Source organism: Cynoglossus semilaevis, chromosome 4 (genome assembly GCF_000523025.1).
Source record: "Cynoglossus semilaevis isolate Cse_v1.0 chromosome 4, Cse_v1.0, whole genome shotgun sequence".
Taxonomy (NCBI): domain Eukaryota; kingdom Metazoa; phylum Chordata; class Actinopteri; order Pleuronectiformes; family Cynoglossidae; genus Cynoglossus; species Cynoglossus semilaevis.
Genome location: NC_024310.1, coordinates 1,324,595 through 1,340,485, shown reverse-complemented (window position 1 = coordinate 1,340,485; position 15,891 = coordinate 1,324,595). Strand labels below are relative to the sequence as shown.

At 42.1% G+C, this 15,891-nt stretch overlaps 1 protein-coding gene across 4 annotated transcripts in view; it reads right to left on the bottom strand.

Moving 5' to 3' along the window:
• kirrel3b (kirre like nephrin family adhesion molecule 3b) overlaps positions 1 to 15,891 on the bottom strand; it is a 135,268-nt gene that overhangs the window by 7,385 nt on the left and 111,992 nt on the right. For 2 of the 4 annotated variants that reach the window (XM_025054872.1, XM_025054871.1), the window contains exons 6-11: positions 15,157 to 15,262; positions 8,882 to 9,030; positions 8,656 to 8,783; positions 8,044 to 8,170; positions 1,707 to 1,807; positions 437 to 635 (exon numbers count right to left, since the gene is read on the bottom strand). In XM_025054872.1, the coding sequence (XP_024910640.1) occupies positions 437 to 635; positions 1,707 to 1,807; positions 8,044 to 8,170; positions 8,656 to 8,783; positions 8,882 to 9,030; positions 15,157 to 15,262 (810 nt within the window). Of the gene's footprint in view, positions 1 to 424; positions 636 to 1,706; positions 1,808 to 8,043; positions 8,171 to 8,655; positions 8,784 to 8,881; positions 9,031 to 15,156; positions 15,263 to 15,891 lie in introns of all 4 variants that reach the window. The other 2 variants (XM_025054869.1, XM_025054870.1) reach the window with 1 other exon arrangement.

The window sequence follows — 15,891 nt, the reverse complement described above, 5'->3', positions numbered from 1 at the left end:
GTCTCCTCACAGAGGGGAGGGGGGAAAATGTCAACACGTATCGAGTGTAAAGTTCGAACTGGGAGAATATGTCACGTGGTAAACTGTTGTTATGCCGACGGGGAGTTGGACCCAAACGTTTGAAAAAAAAAAAAAATCCTTTGACTTGGTTATTCATCAAAGGTTAAACGAAGCCGTTAACGGTTCTGTTGTTTGTGTTAGTTTGATGGATTACCAGTTTCGACTGGATTACTACCCACACACACATACAGATACATCCACCTGTGGTTACACAACTACAGCAACACACTGAACACACGCCAACACAGACGACAACACAGTTCTACCGTCGACCATCCACTTTCACAAAACCACCGTGACGTGACGTGACGTGACGTGAAGAAGAGGAAGGCGGAACCTNNNNGGAAGGTGGAACCTGTCGGACCTTGGCTCCCACCTTGTTCCTTAAGGCGTATGATCTCGGTGTCGGAGCCAAAGCTGTTCCACGCCGTGCAGTTGTAGATGGTCTGGAAGTCGGCCGGCACGATGTTGCTCATGGTCAGCGTGGAGATCACTCCTTCCTCCGTGGTTACCGTCTCTACGGTGTAGCGGCCGGATGTTCCAGACTCCAGAACTGTTTCCTTCCAGGACCAAGCCTGGGAGAAGACACATTTAACATGAACACATTTAATATATACACTGAACTGTGGGAATATACTCTCTCTATATATATATACATATATATGTGCATATATATGTATATATATGTGCATGTATATGTATATATATGTGTGCATATATATCTATATATGTGAATATATATGTATGTATATATATGCGCATATATATGTATATATGTGTATATATATGTGCACGTATATAGTGCATATATATGCGCATATATATGGAGTCGGACTATCATTTGACATAGTTCTTTTAAGACGTTGTTAAGTTGGTGACATAAATGAGACTATGAATAAATAAACCCTAAAGACTGCGTTGTTTGGAGAACTATTACAATTCCTTGCGTTCAGTGACAGACGAGAAAATTCGTTTAAACAGATGAAGTCTAACTTCACGCTCGTTAACCCCGGCGGTTCGTTACACAGAGGAGTACAAATACTGAGCGGTAAATGTTACCTTGATTTGAGGTTTTATTTTAATACTCAGGTAAATATTGACTTATTTAAACATGTACTGTGTGACTTTTCAGCATAAAGAGCTGAGATAACAAGACAGTTCCTGCAGGAACGCCTCTCTAATCAGGCTGATATTAATTACGGCGCTACTTTATTCTGGACATGGATATAATAACTGCACATTAGGTGAAAAAAAATATGGCAATTACTATCATGCATATGCAAACACACACACACACACACACGGTAGAGACTCTTGTTTATATTAGGTGCATAAATCCTAACGTGATCAGAGTCGCTGTGATCACTGAGCTCCACCGGAGCTTCACGCTCACCTTTTCATTGGAAAAAACAACTCATTATTTGATTCTGAAATCTCTGGCCGTGTGCGTTAAACAGATCAGACGGTCGAGTTAAGAGTCCGTCCTCAGACACAGTCATTAAACACCGCTCTACTCTTTTTTTGTTTTGTTTTTTCAAAGCCTGGTGCCATGGAGACATGAGAGACCTCGTTGTGCTATCAGACGTTTTCTCGCAAAAAAAAAAAAAAAAAGCTAAAGACGAAGCAAAGAAGAAACCGGTGCTCACAATTCTGTCTGGAGGTGGCGTACTTCGGATGAAACATTTGATTTGTCCTTTCTCTCCGTGCAGCGCCTGCTGCGTCTGAGTGCTGGAGATGGTAGGTGGCCCTGGAAGAGGAAATCATAAAACAGAAAGTTGGAGGATGAGTCAAAGAGATTGAAACATGAATAATTAAAGTCATTTTCAGTTTCAGGTCATATGAGAACCGTGTTCAATCGAGCTCTTGTGGAACATTATGTTGTAATCGCTCCCCTGTTCCAGGCAGTAACACCTGAAGTGTTTGGTAATTTGGGAATCTAGCAGAAAATTGTGTTATGGAGCAGGATGAATACGCCTCATCCCCTGGTACCATCTAGTCAAGGACACACGGGGACTGACTGAAGGGCAGGTGGGGGGGGGGCTGAGACCTTGGAGTAGATCAACAAATTGTTGATTTATGGCTGCTTTGATTTCTCCCATGGAGATAAACGTTGCTGGAGAGAGAGAGCGAGCGCTCCAGCGGTTGTTTGGAGTGTAATCAGGACGACACCGATGGAAGGGAGAGCGCCGGTCACAAACACGTTTGACCCTGAAGTAATACCGTACGACACCAAAACAACTTTGGATTTTATTCTGCGCTTCTAGAACGATCCTTACAGATTATCTGGGTCTCTTATCCGATCGTCTCTACTACACTCTTAGATAACTGTATTTATGAAAGCTCAAAGTTCTTGACTGCTTGGTCCGCCATCTGTTCTGGAGGCTGTTCACACTGGGCGACACACACACACACACACACACGTATGAAGACAAGATGTCACGCATGACCTGGTTCTGTCGGTGTGTGTCCTCGGAGTCATTTTTACTACTTCAGAAAATTCAGAAATACTCGGCACCGTTGCTTGTACGATAGGTCAGCTTGAATATAGTTGTATACCGTATTTTCCTGGACTATACGTCGCTCCGGAGTATAAGTCGCACCAGTGCCCTCTAGGGGCTGTCACTGTGAATTTAATGAACAAATTTCAGTATTGCAGAAGTGGCAGATACTGGTACACAAGCCTAGAGTGCCCTCTAGTGGCCTTCAGTGTGAATAAAACAAACCAGTGAAATTATATATTTTAATATACAAGTCGCACCTGAGTATAAGTCGCAAACCCAGCCAAAAAAAGTGCGACTTATAGTCTGGAAAATACAGTAAATTCAGAGGTGGTCGTAGCCTGTTTGGTGTCTTCGGCTGAAAACTAGAAACTCGTGAGTCCGTGTACTAGTGAGATACCGTATATTACCTTTGGTTTTTACAGTCGACGCCGTGTTTCCTTCTTCCTTTGATCACTAACTGAGCCACATCACATAAATAACAAAGACTTTCATCTAATATTTTTATGTGTCTTGGAGAAAGGCCGCTGTTCAAATCAAACATCCGCCGTAATAAGGTGAAGAATGTGAGCGTGAGGGGGCGGAGAGAGCGGCGGCGTCCTGATTACTGAGACAACTCACTTCTCCGCCAACTTCTCTCCAACTCCTGCTCTCTGCCATTTCTCTGACGATACATAATTGCAGTTTATTACCTGTCTCTTATTAAAATGAATTAGCATTTTAATGAGCGTTTGCCAGATGGTGTCTTGGTATGTTACTGAAGGATGTTGAAAAAACCGCCGCCGATGCTGCTGCTGCTGCTGCTGCTGCTGCTGCAGGAGTGGAGCAGCTAATTTCATGTCCAACAGATGCAGTGTGTTCTTAGAATGGCAACCGTGTAAAATATGTTTTTGTGGCGATAAGTAGCCAAATACTTTTAAATATATAAATTGATTAATGATCACATAGTCTCGTACTGCGTAAAGCCAGTAACTGCAAACGGGGAAGATACAGTAACTGAGCTGCTTCATCTAATTGGATCAGCCGGCGTAATAGCTGTACATTCAGAACTAAATGAGGCGTCTCGGTTATTATCATACTGAATAATAAATGTGTTTAGAATTGTAAAACTGCATTTTTAATGAGTCTGTATGTAAATGTGGTTTAAAACTACCTTGCTAACAGAAGCGGCAGGGAAGTTACCCATGATGCCTTTCTTTACTTCAGTGGGCCTGGAGTTTGGAGATCCTGAGGAACCCGTCACTTCCAGAGTAGATCGTTAGGAATCAGCTGTTTGTCGTAGTTTTTTTTTTTTTTTTTTTTTTTCACCTCCTACTTGTCCGTATTAAACCCTATTGATGCTCAGCATTGATCAAAACAGCTTCTGTTTACAACCGCGGCTAGGTGCTGACTGGATTAATGACGCCAAAAGTTCACTTCCTGCGCTGGAAGCGGTCGATGGTGATGGAAGGTCAGCTTTCATGATGATTGGACGAGCGGTTTTAGAAGCAGAATCGCTTTTTTATTTCGTTAGCTTTGAAAAATATACGGGAAAAAAAGGTCAGTTTTTACTTGATAGCCGTTTCTTGGTCAACCCAAGTTTAACTTAGTTAATCACCTGAGTGTATACAGATACTTGATAGCCGTTTCTTGGTCAACCTAAGTTTAACTTAGTTAATCACCTGAGTGTGATACGTGTTTTTACGCCGTAGCTGCTCCAACAACAACACTCTTTTTTGCAGAAACAACTGAAGACGGTTGTTTAATTGACTTTAGTTAACGATGCTGGTATTTGTTTCATGTTTTCGCCGTTTCTTTAGAATATTAACAACAGTCTTTTGTGTGGCAAAAGTGAGGAAGTATTTTTTTTCTAACAGTTGTGTCCGTGTGAAAAAGCTGTTATCATGGGAACGTTTGTGAAATTCCAAACCGTGCTTTTATATTAAATACAGTATCTGTAAAAACCCACGTTATCTTCTCTAAATACTTCACCTCACTTGGCCTTTTTTTTTTTTTGGCTCTGACTCTGTTTTTAGAACCTCCGTTCTTTTGTGTAGTTGATGATTAATGTTAAACCGCACAAAAATACAGGCTAAAAGTTGGACCTCGCATTTCAAAGCTTTACTTATATGTTCTTAAAAAAGGAGGTTGAATGACTTCACTCTTTGGCCTCGGTGTAATGATGGTTATTTCCTATGATTAAAAAAACATTCGTCCTCATCTGCTTTTTTTAACCACCGTTCTTTGTTTTAAAACATTATACTTGTCTTAAAATGGTCTTAATGAACTACAGTGTTTTTGTCAGGAACCCTCACAGTATATTTCCAGACTGGGGAGAGAATAAATTGAGAGTGTTTTTCACACATGATTATTTATCGTCTGAGTCTGGTGGGGTTTGTTAAAGTGACGGCTGTTCCAAATGTGAAAAGTGGGTTCAACGTCTCGCAGAAAGTTTCAGCGATCCCGTCTCGCAGTACTTGAAATGTGTTGGTCAGATAAAAAATTTTTGCAGCAACTTAAATGCACTTTTCCTCCTCATTAATTTTCTGCTTCCTCCGCTCATACAGGATGTTGTCATTGCTAGTCTAAAGGAAGCTGGAATGCTAATTAGTGAAGAACATAAAAGCTGCTTCGATAGAGAGAGAGAGAGAGAGAGAGAGAGAGAGAGAGAGAGAAAAGGTCCATAACAACCAGCACTCAGTGGGTTATTGGCTTCTGCTCTCTCCACTAACAACCAGTACTCTGTGGGTTATTGGCTTCTGCTCTCTCCACTCTTTCTTCTATTGTGAACGTGGGCTTCTTCTCTGCAGGCAGTCCGACCGCTCGACGTGTCTGTTGCACATGCACAGAAATATAATGGCTATGCAAATGAACTCGCACACGCTGCTATATTAATTATTATGTATTGCATGAATCTGTGTTCCTTGAACATGTACAAGGCAAATCCATATCACATAATTTTCTCATTTCCAGCCACTGCAGGACATCGGAAAATATATGCGTGTAATTTATATGCTCCATAAATAATTACATGCATAGGAGTGCACTTGGAGGATGTGATGCGCGTACAGCCAGATACTGAGGAGCTTTGCATTTTAAATATGTTTGACTCGGGAAGGCAATGTGTATCCATTAGTGACTTAAACACAAACCGCATCCCCTGCTAGCTGTTTGATTATAATTAAATTAGGTTCTTCCCCAGGGAAGGTGGAGATCTTCATGTCTGTGCGCTACGCCACAGTGGGAGGAAGTGACACACAAGAGCGGAGAGGGAAGAGACGGAGGAATGACAAATTATAAACACATGTTATTTAAATAATGGCAGTGATGGAATTCTGGGATTTCTGCAGGGGGAACCAAAAGCAAAGAAGATTTGAAAAAGCAACAGCGGCTGCTGCGTCGTCAACAGTCTGGGTTTTCAGACCTGTTTTTCTCACTGTATTGTGACAGTGGTGCAGACGCGTCATTCATTCGTTGACGTTGGCTGCGTGACGACGAAGTGACGGGATCTGAACTCAGGTCAGTCCTCACTGTTTGACGTTGACCCAGAAAGGCTGGGAAATTCATACTTTTTTTTGGCGGCTTTTCTACGATGTCGTCTGCACCGTTGACATTTCATAAATCTAGAGATCCACCTCAAAGACTGATGGGAAAATACTCAGGACTCTTCAGGCCGATGAATGTATGTAAATTATTGACAAAGGTGAAGCCTGAAGGGTTTTAAATGTCAAACACAGAGTTTGGTGCAGCTCTGTAAAAAAAAAAAAATAGAAAACAGAAAACCACTCATCTTGGTTTTCTTTAAGTGAAGTCTGCACAAATAAAGATTCAGTCGTTCTGTGAAAAACCGTTATAATGACGATCCATCATCATTCTAGCGTCGCACTTTTTTTTTTCTTTAGAAAACACTTAATCTCCACAGTTACGTAAAGTAAAAACCAAATGCATCAAAAATAATAGGTGCTGTGGACGTAAGGCGGCCGCCGTACGCCGTCGAGCTGCGTGAAGAATGTCCGTGGAGACTGCTGACCAAAGAGTTGGTCTGTTAGGAAACACATTTGTCCTACTTTCTCTGCTATCTGTTAGGAACCAGTGACGAGGAGCAGTGGTTGGAATCCATCCATCCAGGCTTGGTTTTTAAAACACAACCGTAGGAACGTGATCAGCTGTTTTCATTAGAAACTTAGTTTCACCAATCCTATCCTTTCCTACTTTATTTACTTTATTTTTATGTAAATTCAAATTATAATTGAATAAATAACAAAATGTAAAAATGTAGATACAATAGTAGTAATAGTAGAAAACAGTTGACACAAATAACATTTGTTTTAGTAGATACAATATAAAATATAGATAAAAACAGTTGACACAAATAACATTTGTTTTAGTCAAGCTAATGAAACTTTTCTCAAACCTGAGTTGATGGTTGTTTGTTAGCCTAGCCTAGCATTGTTTGGCCACATGGCGGTGACTTGACCTGTAGGTTACTCAGCTATCTTTGTTAGCAACTTAGCAACTTCTGTTTTACAGCCTGCAACGTACAGTACGCTGCTACAGCAGCAGCCACCGAAGCTAACGTTATAATTAGTCTTTTTAACACGTGATAAAATAACCAGGGCCTGATGCTCAAATATGAAGCCAAATCATAGGTTTTTTATTTTATGGTATTAAATAATAGAAAATAAAAAGAAAGGATGTTTAAATGAACTGGGAAGATTTCAAGGGGTTTTTGACAAATCTCCGTTCATCTTTGTAAACATCTTCAAACTCCTTCCTCCCCCCCCCCCCCCCCCCCCCCCCCCCGTTCCAGGTGTCCATCAGATGGACAGGAGGGAAAATGAAAGACATGTAAAACTCATGGCTAAAAAAAACCTCTGCCCCACCAAAGCATGCCCCCGGAATATCAAGCACCGATAATGAAGTCATTTGTTTGAGACTTGCCAGGTCTCTCAGCAAGGCTTGTATTCATTAGTCACTCAGTGCCTCAGAAAAGACAGTGTCCCTGTTACTAGCCTGGAATATAATTAGCATCGTAGTGCGTTTCACCTGCTTATTAAATGTGTGACCGTATCTTGAAAAGACTGTTGATGAAACAGCTTTTTTATCTTTAATCAGGAAAATGAATTTTCATGCACCCAACAAGTTACATGGGGTGTGTGTGTGTGTGAGAGAGAGTGTAGTGTGTGTGTTGGGGGGGGGGTAATAAGGCCTGTGATTTGTTACTGCACCCATCTGGTAAAATTAACCATGTCTCCAAGAAACTGCTGCACTAAAAATTACCACAGAAGAGAAAGGATGCAGCAAATACTATTTTCTATGTAGAAAAAAAAAACAAAAAAAACTTTTGTAAACCACGGAGCCAGCACAACTCCAGCCACTGTGACAAATTGCCTCGTCTTGCCAGGACTGACCCCCGGACCTGAACATTCACACTTGTACTGCATGTGCACACATCTGACAACTTTGTGGGTGTGTGTTTGAAAGTCACAGCAACAATACATCTTACCATTGACAGTAAGAGAAACCTCCTTCTCCCCTGCTCCTACTCTGGGGACCACGGCACGGCAAACATATTTCCCAGCATCCTCTTGTCTGACAGATTTCAGCGTCAGGAGATTCTCATTACTAAGAACCTGCGGTGGAACAAGACAGAGATCATCAAGTGAAATGACAGCAAAGGTGCATTTTACTTTTGAGATGGCAACCAGGCCGGGATTTGGGAAAAGTAAAAAATAAAATAAAGCAGTGAGGTTGGCGGTTTAATACCTTAAAGAGTAGGTCTCCTCAATTATTAAAATCCAATTTAAGGTCTGGCCACGGTGGAGTATAGAGGCTAGCTATAGAGGCTAGCTATAGAGGCTAGCTTCTTTTATGTTGACATATGAGAGTTGATATTAGTCTGAGTTTGGATTAAATCAACAGATTTGTTGACAGGTCAGCAGAAGGCCGGGACTTTAAGACCTCCACGTCTTGGAGGAGCGTTGCAAAGCTCCTGGTTATGGAACATAATGGCTACACAGAACATCTTGAGCCCAGTTTGTCTTGGATGCCTCACAAAAATAGTCGTATCATAATTGAACTTTTGGGTTGTCGCAGCGTCTGCTATCAGTTTACTCACCACTCCGGATCCTCGTTTCATCCAAACAATGGTTAGTGAGGGGTTGCCCGTCCAAGCACAGTTAAACACTGCGTCAGAGCCGAGGTCCACTTGTAAAGATTGAGGCTCTGCAGCCATACGGGGGCCAACTGTTGAGATAAACATTGTAAAAACGTTCAGTTTCAGCAGTCGTCCAAACCGTCTCAGTGACGGTACCGCAGTGGAAGTGACGGACGGCTGCACTCACAGTAAACGTCAACGTTACGGCTGATGTTGGTGCTGCCCAGAGGGTTGGTAACCTCACAGGAAACGGGCTCTGAAAAGAAGGAGTGGTCCACAATGACCTCATAGGTGTCTCCAGAGACCTCCTTGATTATACTGCCTCCTTTGGCCCACCTGGTGTAGGAAGAGACAAAGGGAAACGCTGAAGAAACACGTTCAGACGGGCTTTTCACACATTTTTTATGTCAATTGCTTTCCTTTGTGTAAATAAATCATCATTCTGGGCCACGCTTCCTGTGCTGGCTTCAGCGTTTTTCGTGGCAGCCTTCCATGCTGTGACAAGCTCCCCGGCAACTTAAAGCAGACAGCACGCTCCTCATTACGCTAGGCAAAGAGTGCAGCACAGGGTGCCAGCAAGGAAAACAAATCACAAAATGACAAATGGGTTTCTTCTCCACCTTTGAAGACGTTGGCTGGCACATGCTGCATGACACGCAGCGGCTCATGCTAATAAACTGACATGGGATCGCGTACGTGTTCCTGATTGACGCTTCCTGCGACGACGGGACGGAGACGTTCCCCGAGCGTTAAGTTGTGACCAAACTCATGTCTCACTTTGTCTCAGTAGACGAGGTGTTCGTGGAGGTCTGTGGGACCACCAACGTCTCATGTGTCCAAACACTGGCCCCCGCCCCTCCCCTTCGTTCACAGTTGAGGCTGCTGCATACTGATGGAGCCAGTGAGAACAGTGACAACAGAATGGGTGCCTGTCTCCATCTTTATTCCTGACAGAACCCTAGAAGAGCAGTTTCACAGGCTGGGGAACTCATTTGTTTTCCATGACTAAACTCGTCCCATGCATGACTGAAACGCTATCGTTTAAATGAGGACAGATTACCTCCTTCAATCAGTAGGTGAAGTGAAGCAGAATTTCAATTGGGTTTCATGGGATTTTTGATTTTGTTTTATGGCACTGGAGGTTTTTTTTTTTTTTTTCTTCTTCCAAGACTTGTTCTGGTGTAGAAGACGGAGAACTGGAGAAACACAGAAAACCCTAATAACACCTAATAAAAGCTAACTTTGCTGCGTTCAACCATACTGCAGCAACTACAGTATGGTAATATATTTTGATATGCAGATGACGTTGGCGAGGTACTGTATTATTATATCGTTAATAACCGCAGTAACAGAAACACGAGCAGGAATCGCAGACTGGCGTATTTGTAAAGTCGTGGAACGAGAGATGATTTTGAGATTTAATTTTTATCATAAAGTGAATATATTTAACAGAACACAACGTACGTTGAAGTCATTTCCATCATAAAGGAAGAAAATACGTTGGTTTGAGTCCAATATTTAATATTTTTATCTTAACAAGTTTAATATTGATACAAATATCTGCCTAAACTGAGAACCAGCTCTAACCAGATACAAAAGTACATAAAAAATAGCCTCAGATAAAAGGGGCAGTTTGAAGTTTTCAAACATGGATATTTTGTGTTAATTCTGCTAATAAAACGTTTTAATATTTGTATTTTTACTAGAATTGGAACAGTGTAATAGTGGCTGATCATCTGGTTCTAAATCTGAAGGTGAGTCAGTTTATTTTTTTCACCTCCACCTGCCTGGTGGACGGACGGATGTTTGGGCAGACGTCTGCTCCTGAGTGGAGAGTTTTACTGCCTCTGACAGTGTTAGTGGCAGCGGAGACAGAATGGCACCGTCCACAGGGAACCTGAGAGTTCTGCTGCTGTGTTCCGTCTTGTCCAAACCCCGTGTCTAAACACAAGTTGCTGAAGGTTACACAAACACCTGCACTTTGTTTATATGAGGCCAGGGGCCGGTGCAGCCTCTCTGGAAGGATGAGTCACTTCCCACTGCTGCTGTATCTGATCCACTGAACAAACAGTCACACTCTGAGTGGACGCCGTCTTCATGTGGGCAACAGTGTCTGACACGGAGACGGGATGGCACCGGTGTGCGTTTGACGGAGGGAACTGAACGAAATAGTGACTAAGACCTGACGGTGGAGACTACGCTCTCTGCAAGAAACTGATTAAGTCAATGAAACAGTAACGATAAGATTAGAGCGGTATTTATGCCATCAGCGATGAGGTTCGCAGTAAATCAGAAGCCGTGGTTATTATCAGCACGGGTAATCACCGCCCAGTGTGGTTCCATTCATCCTAACGTGCCCACTGTGAGAGATGACGTGGGAATTCTGCGATGAACAGACAATTCAAACACAGTCTCACGCCGTGTAGAAAAAGATGGAAATTCAAACGGAAAAACGAAAGAAAAAAAAAAAGCTTTGGTTTAGATGGAAATTCAAACGGAAAAACGAAACAAGTCCAAACGTAAAGACTGAGGCTGAGGTTTGTTCATATGGGACCAGAACCGATGGTGTATTGTCAACAGAATGAAGTATAATTGGACGCAAATTTAGTGAAAAGTATCAAAAAATCTCTATCTATCCACGAGCCGTAGGAATAATAATTAAAAAAAATCTATAACTATTCCTTCATGTAAGAAAACTTAGTAAACACTAAGCTGTGCTAAGTTTAAGAAAAAGTGATATAATTGGACGTTGATTCAAGTTGAACAACACAATAATGAAAAGAATGAAAAACTGTTTTTCTCCCAGTAGGTTCTTAAATATATACATGTGGTCATTTGGTGATGACTTAATGATAAAAAAGGTTGCTGGTTCAAACCCTGGTCTGTCTGTATGGAGTTTGCGTGTTCTCTGGTTTGCTCTGATTGGCCGTTAGCTCGACTGTTCACTGCAGTAAGTGGTCGTTTGTCTCTATATGTGGCTCTGCTGTCAGCTGGTGAACTTTACCCCCACCCTCACCCCATGACTCTTAGATTGGATACCCCCCCACCCCCTCCTGCCCCCCCACCAGACTGATGAGGATTTAGACGTTTGCTACAGCACGACAGCGATGGCTGCGTTGTCGTTCTGTTCATGAGTGGACGTGCAGACGATCGCCTTTGTTTTTGTTCCTTCTTTTGTCTTTAGGAGGTTCTCGTTTGCATGTTTGAAAAAATTTAAAAAAATAAGCCCAGCATCTGTGTCTTTGTCAGAAGGTGGCGTTGTGATGTTGATGTATGCAGTTAGCCCTCCTCTTATTATTAACTGAACAGGATGAAAATGTGCCGGCCCACTCGTCTCTGCGCCTCGGTGTGTCGATTCCCCGAGAGCCGTCTGAAATACATCCACATTATTCCTCCACCATTCATTCTTTCAGAACCACTTTCATCTCACCCTCCTCCTCCCCTCCTCCTCCTCTCACCTCACCCCCTCTAAGTTCTATGCAGCACTGGTCCGTGTTCCTGCAGAAATAAATCTTCTCTGCCATTCCACGTTGAAAGTCAGATTTATGGAACCGGAGGAGAAATCTAACAGGAGGCCGTGGACGACAGAGAAACACCGTACCTTTGTCTACTACCTGCACTATTTGGAACCTAAGTCTCAGGAGGCCACTTCACATGAGCATTGCAAAATGGTGCAGTGCACACTGGGAATGGATGGTCCTCTGGGGGGGAAGAAAAGAGGCCATCTGTCTAAGGAGTGCTCTGTCTAACTGGAGATCAGATTCAGCAAAACGGACAGAGTGTATTAGTACTGAATAATGGCCCCACACCGCTTGACCAGCTTTCTCCTCTCCTCTGTGATATTGCTCTCTGGAGGGGGAAGTGGTGGGGGGCTCTTTCTTGTCAAAGCCTCTGAGGAAGGCATTACGGGGCCCAAATATCCCCAGTGAACTGCAGCGTTAAGGTGGATCGAAGGACGTGTATAAAAACCCAGAAACAGGATTTTTTAGATTTCTTATCTCGTATCTGAAGTTACAGTCGTGTTACGCCATGATCAGCCGGTGTTTAGTGATGTAACGACAGGGAGAGAGGGAGAGAGGGACAGAGGGAGAGAGGGACAGAGGGACAGAGGGTGCGAGGGAGAGAGGCGGTCCAAGCCAAAGATGTTGATAGGGATATGTTTTAATTTACAAATGCACTCCAGTCCTTACAGTTTGAGACAGAAAAATGAGAAAGAAAATAATTATTTAACCAACCACACAATATGTTAAAAAAAAGCTATTAAAAAAGTTATTTAAAATAGGTTTTGTATTCAATGATCATTGTCAGACCTTTATGTTGTTCCAGTCATTTTAAATAGGAGATAAATCTGTAGTGCGGGCTGGACAGTGTGTCCCTGACCTGTCCCTGTTTGTCTTTTGTCTCCTCATAAATGGAATGGAATCTTTGTTTGTTTTTTGAACATTAGAACTTCATTTAGAAAATCAACGTGTACCATGTTTCTCTCTGGTTTGTTAATGAAAGGGTTTAAAAAAAAAAAAGCTTTAGTTTCTTTTAAATCATTTCTGTACTCACTGGTTTTCCTCCAGAAAGTAAAAGTCATCTTGTCCCCTATTGCATCTTGGGCCTTAATACCCCGGGGAGAGCTTGGGTTTTAGCATTGATCCACCGTAATAACAATGGAGGAGAAATCCCACTGCAGGCACAATATATGTCCTGTCTCTGCTGTGCACCTACACAATCAAATACAAATCTTGTTTTCCACAATGTCTCTGCCCTCCCTGGCTGCTTCAGAAGGGCCAAATCCATTAAAAAAGGCAAGATCTCTATTTTGCCACCTGTGAGTGTGTTGTACATCCATTTGATTTCCCAATCCCATTACAAGATTCAGAGAGGGCCAATTCACCCTGCGATCGATTTAATTCAATTTATTTTTTGGCTCCCTTTTTTTTCTTTTTTTTTTTTTTAAACAAAAAAAAAAAAGAAAACATCTTTTGCAGAAATCCATCTTATGACGAATGACTTCAGTGTCATTCTTGGAATGCCACACAGGGGTATAATTGGAGTAATGAACGTCCATTTTTGTTATTTGGCAAATACAGACTAACGAGTGCAGTTGAATGTGTCTTAATTAAAATGGACCACAGAAACACCGAGCCAGACGGGGGCAGATTACGTTTTGGTTTTACAAATATATTTTATATGTTTATATGTATGTGTATATTATTATATACCTTTACACCTAATAATATTGTCAATGATAATAATAAAATAAAATACGTGGTATTGTCGTACTCTTCTGAGGTAATGAAGGCTTAATTGTATTTTCAATATAAAAATATATTTTAAAATGCGTGGTACATTGTCGTACTCTTCTGAGGTAATGAAGGAGTGAGCAGCTGAATCAGTGGGTGGGAGAGAACACAGTTCTGTTGTTAAAATATATGAAAAGAAAGGTATATAAATATATTTGAATATAACGGTGGAAAAATACATGCAAATGTGCAGATCGTTATTGTAGTAGTCGATGGATTTCAGGAAAAACATGGGTGTTTTAGGTGTGTTTTTCCACTTCCAGTACGTGCAGTACTGCAGTAAAGCAGTTTGTGATCGTGGAGACAAAGGTCCGAGTGACGGATGTGGTAAAGATGTAGAACCGTTTGTCATCAGCATAATAACGGAGGCCTTGATGGTGTGTGATGTGTCGGAGGTTAAGCGTCTACAGGACGATGGAGGGAAAAAAAAAAAAAAAAAGCAGTGGCCGAGCACTTAACCTTGAAGGACTTCTTGGGGGAGATTGAGAACGTTGGAGTATTGGTACCAATCAGCCGCGGAGGATTGGTCAAACAGAATTGCATTCTGGAGAGTACGGGTTTGTTAAAGAGAGGTTTATGTTGACTCCATCTGTACAACGTGAGTGAACGTGTCCACAGACGTCGGAATATCAAATAAAAAAAAAAGATTTTTCAAATAAATACTCGAGTATTCCTCGTTTGAATTCTAATATGAAACTCTACCTAGAGTACACAATGCAGTCATCAGTGTAAAGTATCTCGGTAGTAATAATTTTGTAATTCTCATAGCGCCATCATACATCGTAGACGGTATAACATTAACATTCTGTCAACACGCTGATGGGAAAATGTCGTGGCCACGGTCGATGACTTCCAACAAAGCGTCGCGTTTCTGTCTTACACCTCGGTGGAACCAGAAGTTTTGGCCCAAATGAGTTTTTCTGAGGTGTCATTTCACTCAAACGTATCGGTACGTGCGTTCGCGATAATGTTGTTCTGCTCGTCTTCTCCAAGTGGGGGCAGATATCTGTCTGTGTGGCAGTGATAAATACCCTCGGTAATGAAGTGGAAAATTTGACAAAACCAGAAAAAAAAAAAAAACTATTCTCCAATAAAATGATCCTGAGGAACTTTGAACTTTTCCACTTCCTGTTGGTGTTTATGGAGGAGTGCGTTCTCTTTTACTCACCTGTAGTACGTGACTGGAGGGTTGGCCTTCGCTGAGCAGTGGAATTTCACCAGGTTGCCCTCCAGAACAGGCTGCGGCTCCACGGAAAGATTGACAAGCGGGAGATCTGAAGAAAACCCAGAGACACAGAGACGACCAATTATAGAACTGACAGCCTCCTCAAACATGCAGCGCTGAACCCGAAAAACCTGAGACATTCCATACGTTGTTGACATTCTCTGAGGCTGAACAAAAGAAAATACACCGTGGAGGGCAACGGGGTAACAACACGGAGGGGTTTGCTGCCTTCAGCCTATGGCTGACTAGCGTGGCGGTGTGTTCCACAGGTGTGGCAGAGAACATGCTATTTTTACCCTCATATATTCATCAGTGGTTCCGTGAGGAGCGAATCAAAGGAAGACTTGACTTGATAATGAGTTTCGCTAAACGGTGATTTGCAAACGGTGAATGGTCCGCGCTGCAATTCACGGCAATTAAAACGAACAACCTCTGTCATACGCTGATGTTTAAACGGCTCTTGGCGTAACAATCTTTTAGATTATGCAAATGTAATAAACAGCATCATTTCTCCTCCTCGTCAGAGTCGTAAGATTCTCTTTGATGATACATGTTCATTATCATATGAATACCGTCCCAGGTGAAACAGAGATGTGTTGTTTTTTTTTTTTTTAAAAACTACTTCACCAATAACACTCCAAGAACGGATTTGAAGTGTTTTGGTTTATTTTGAGGGGT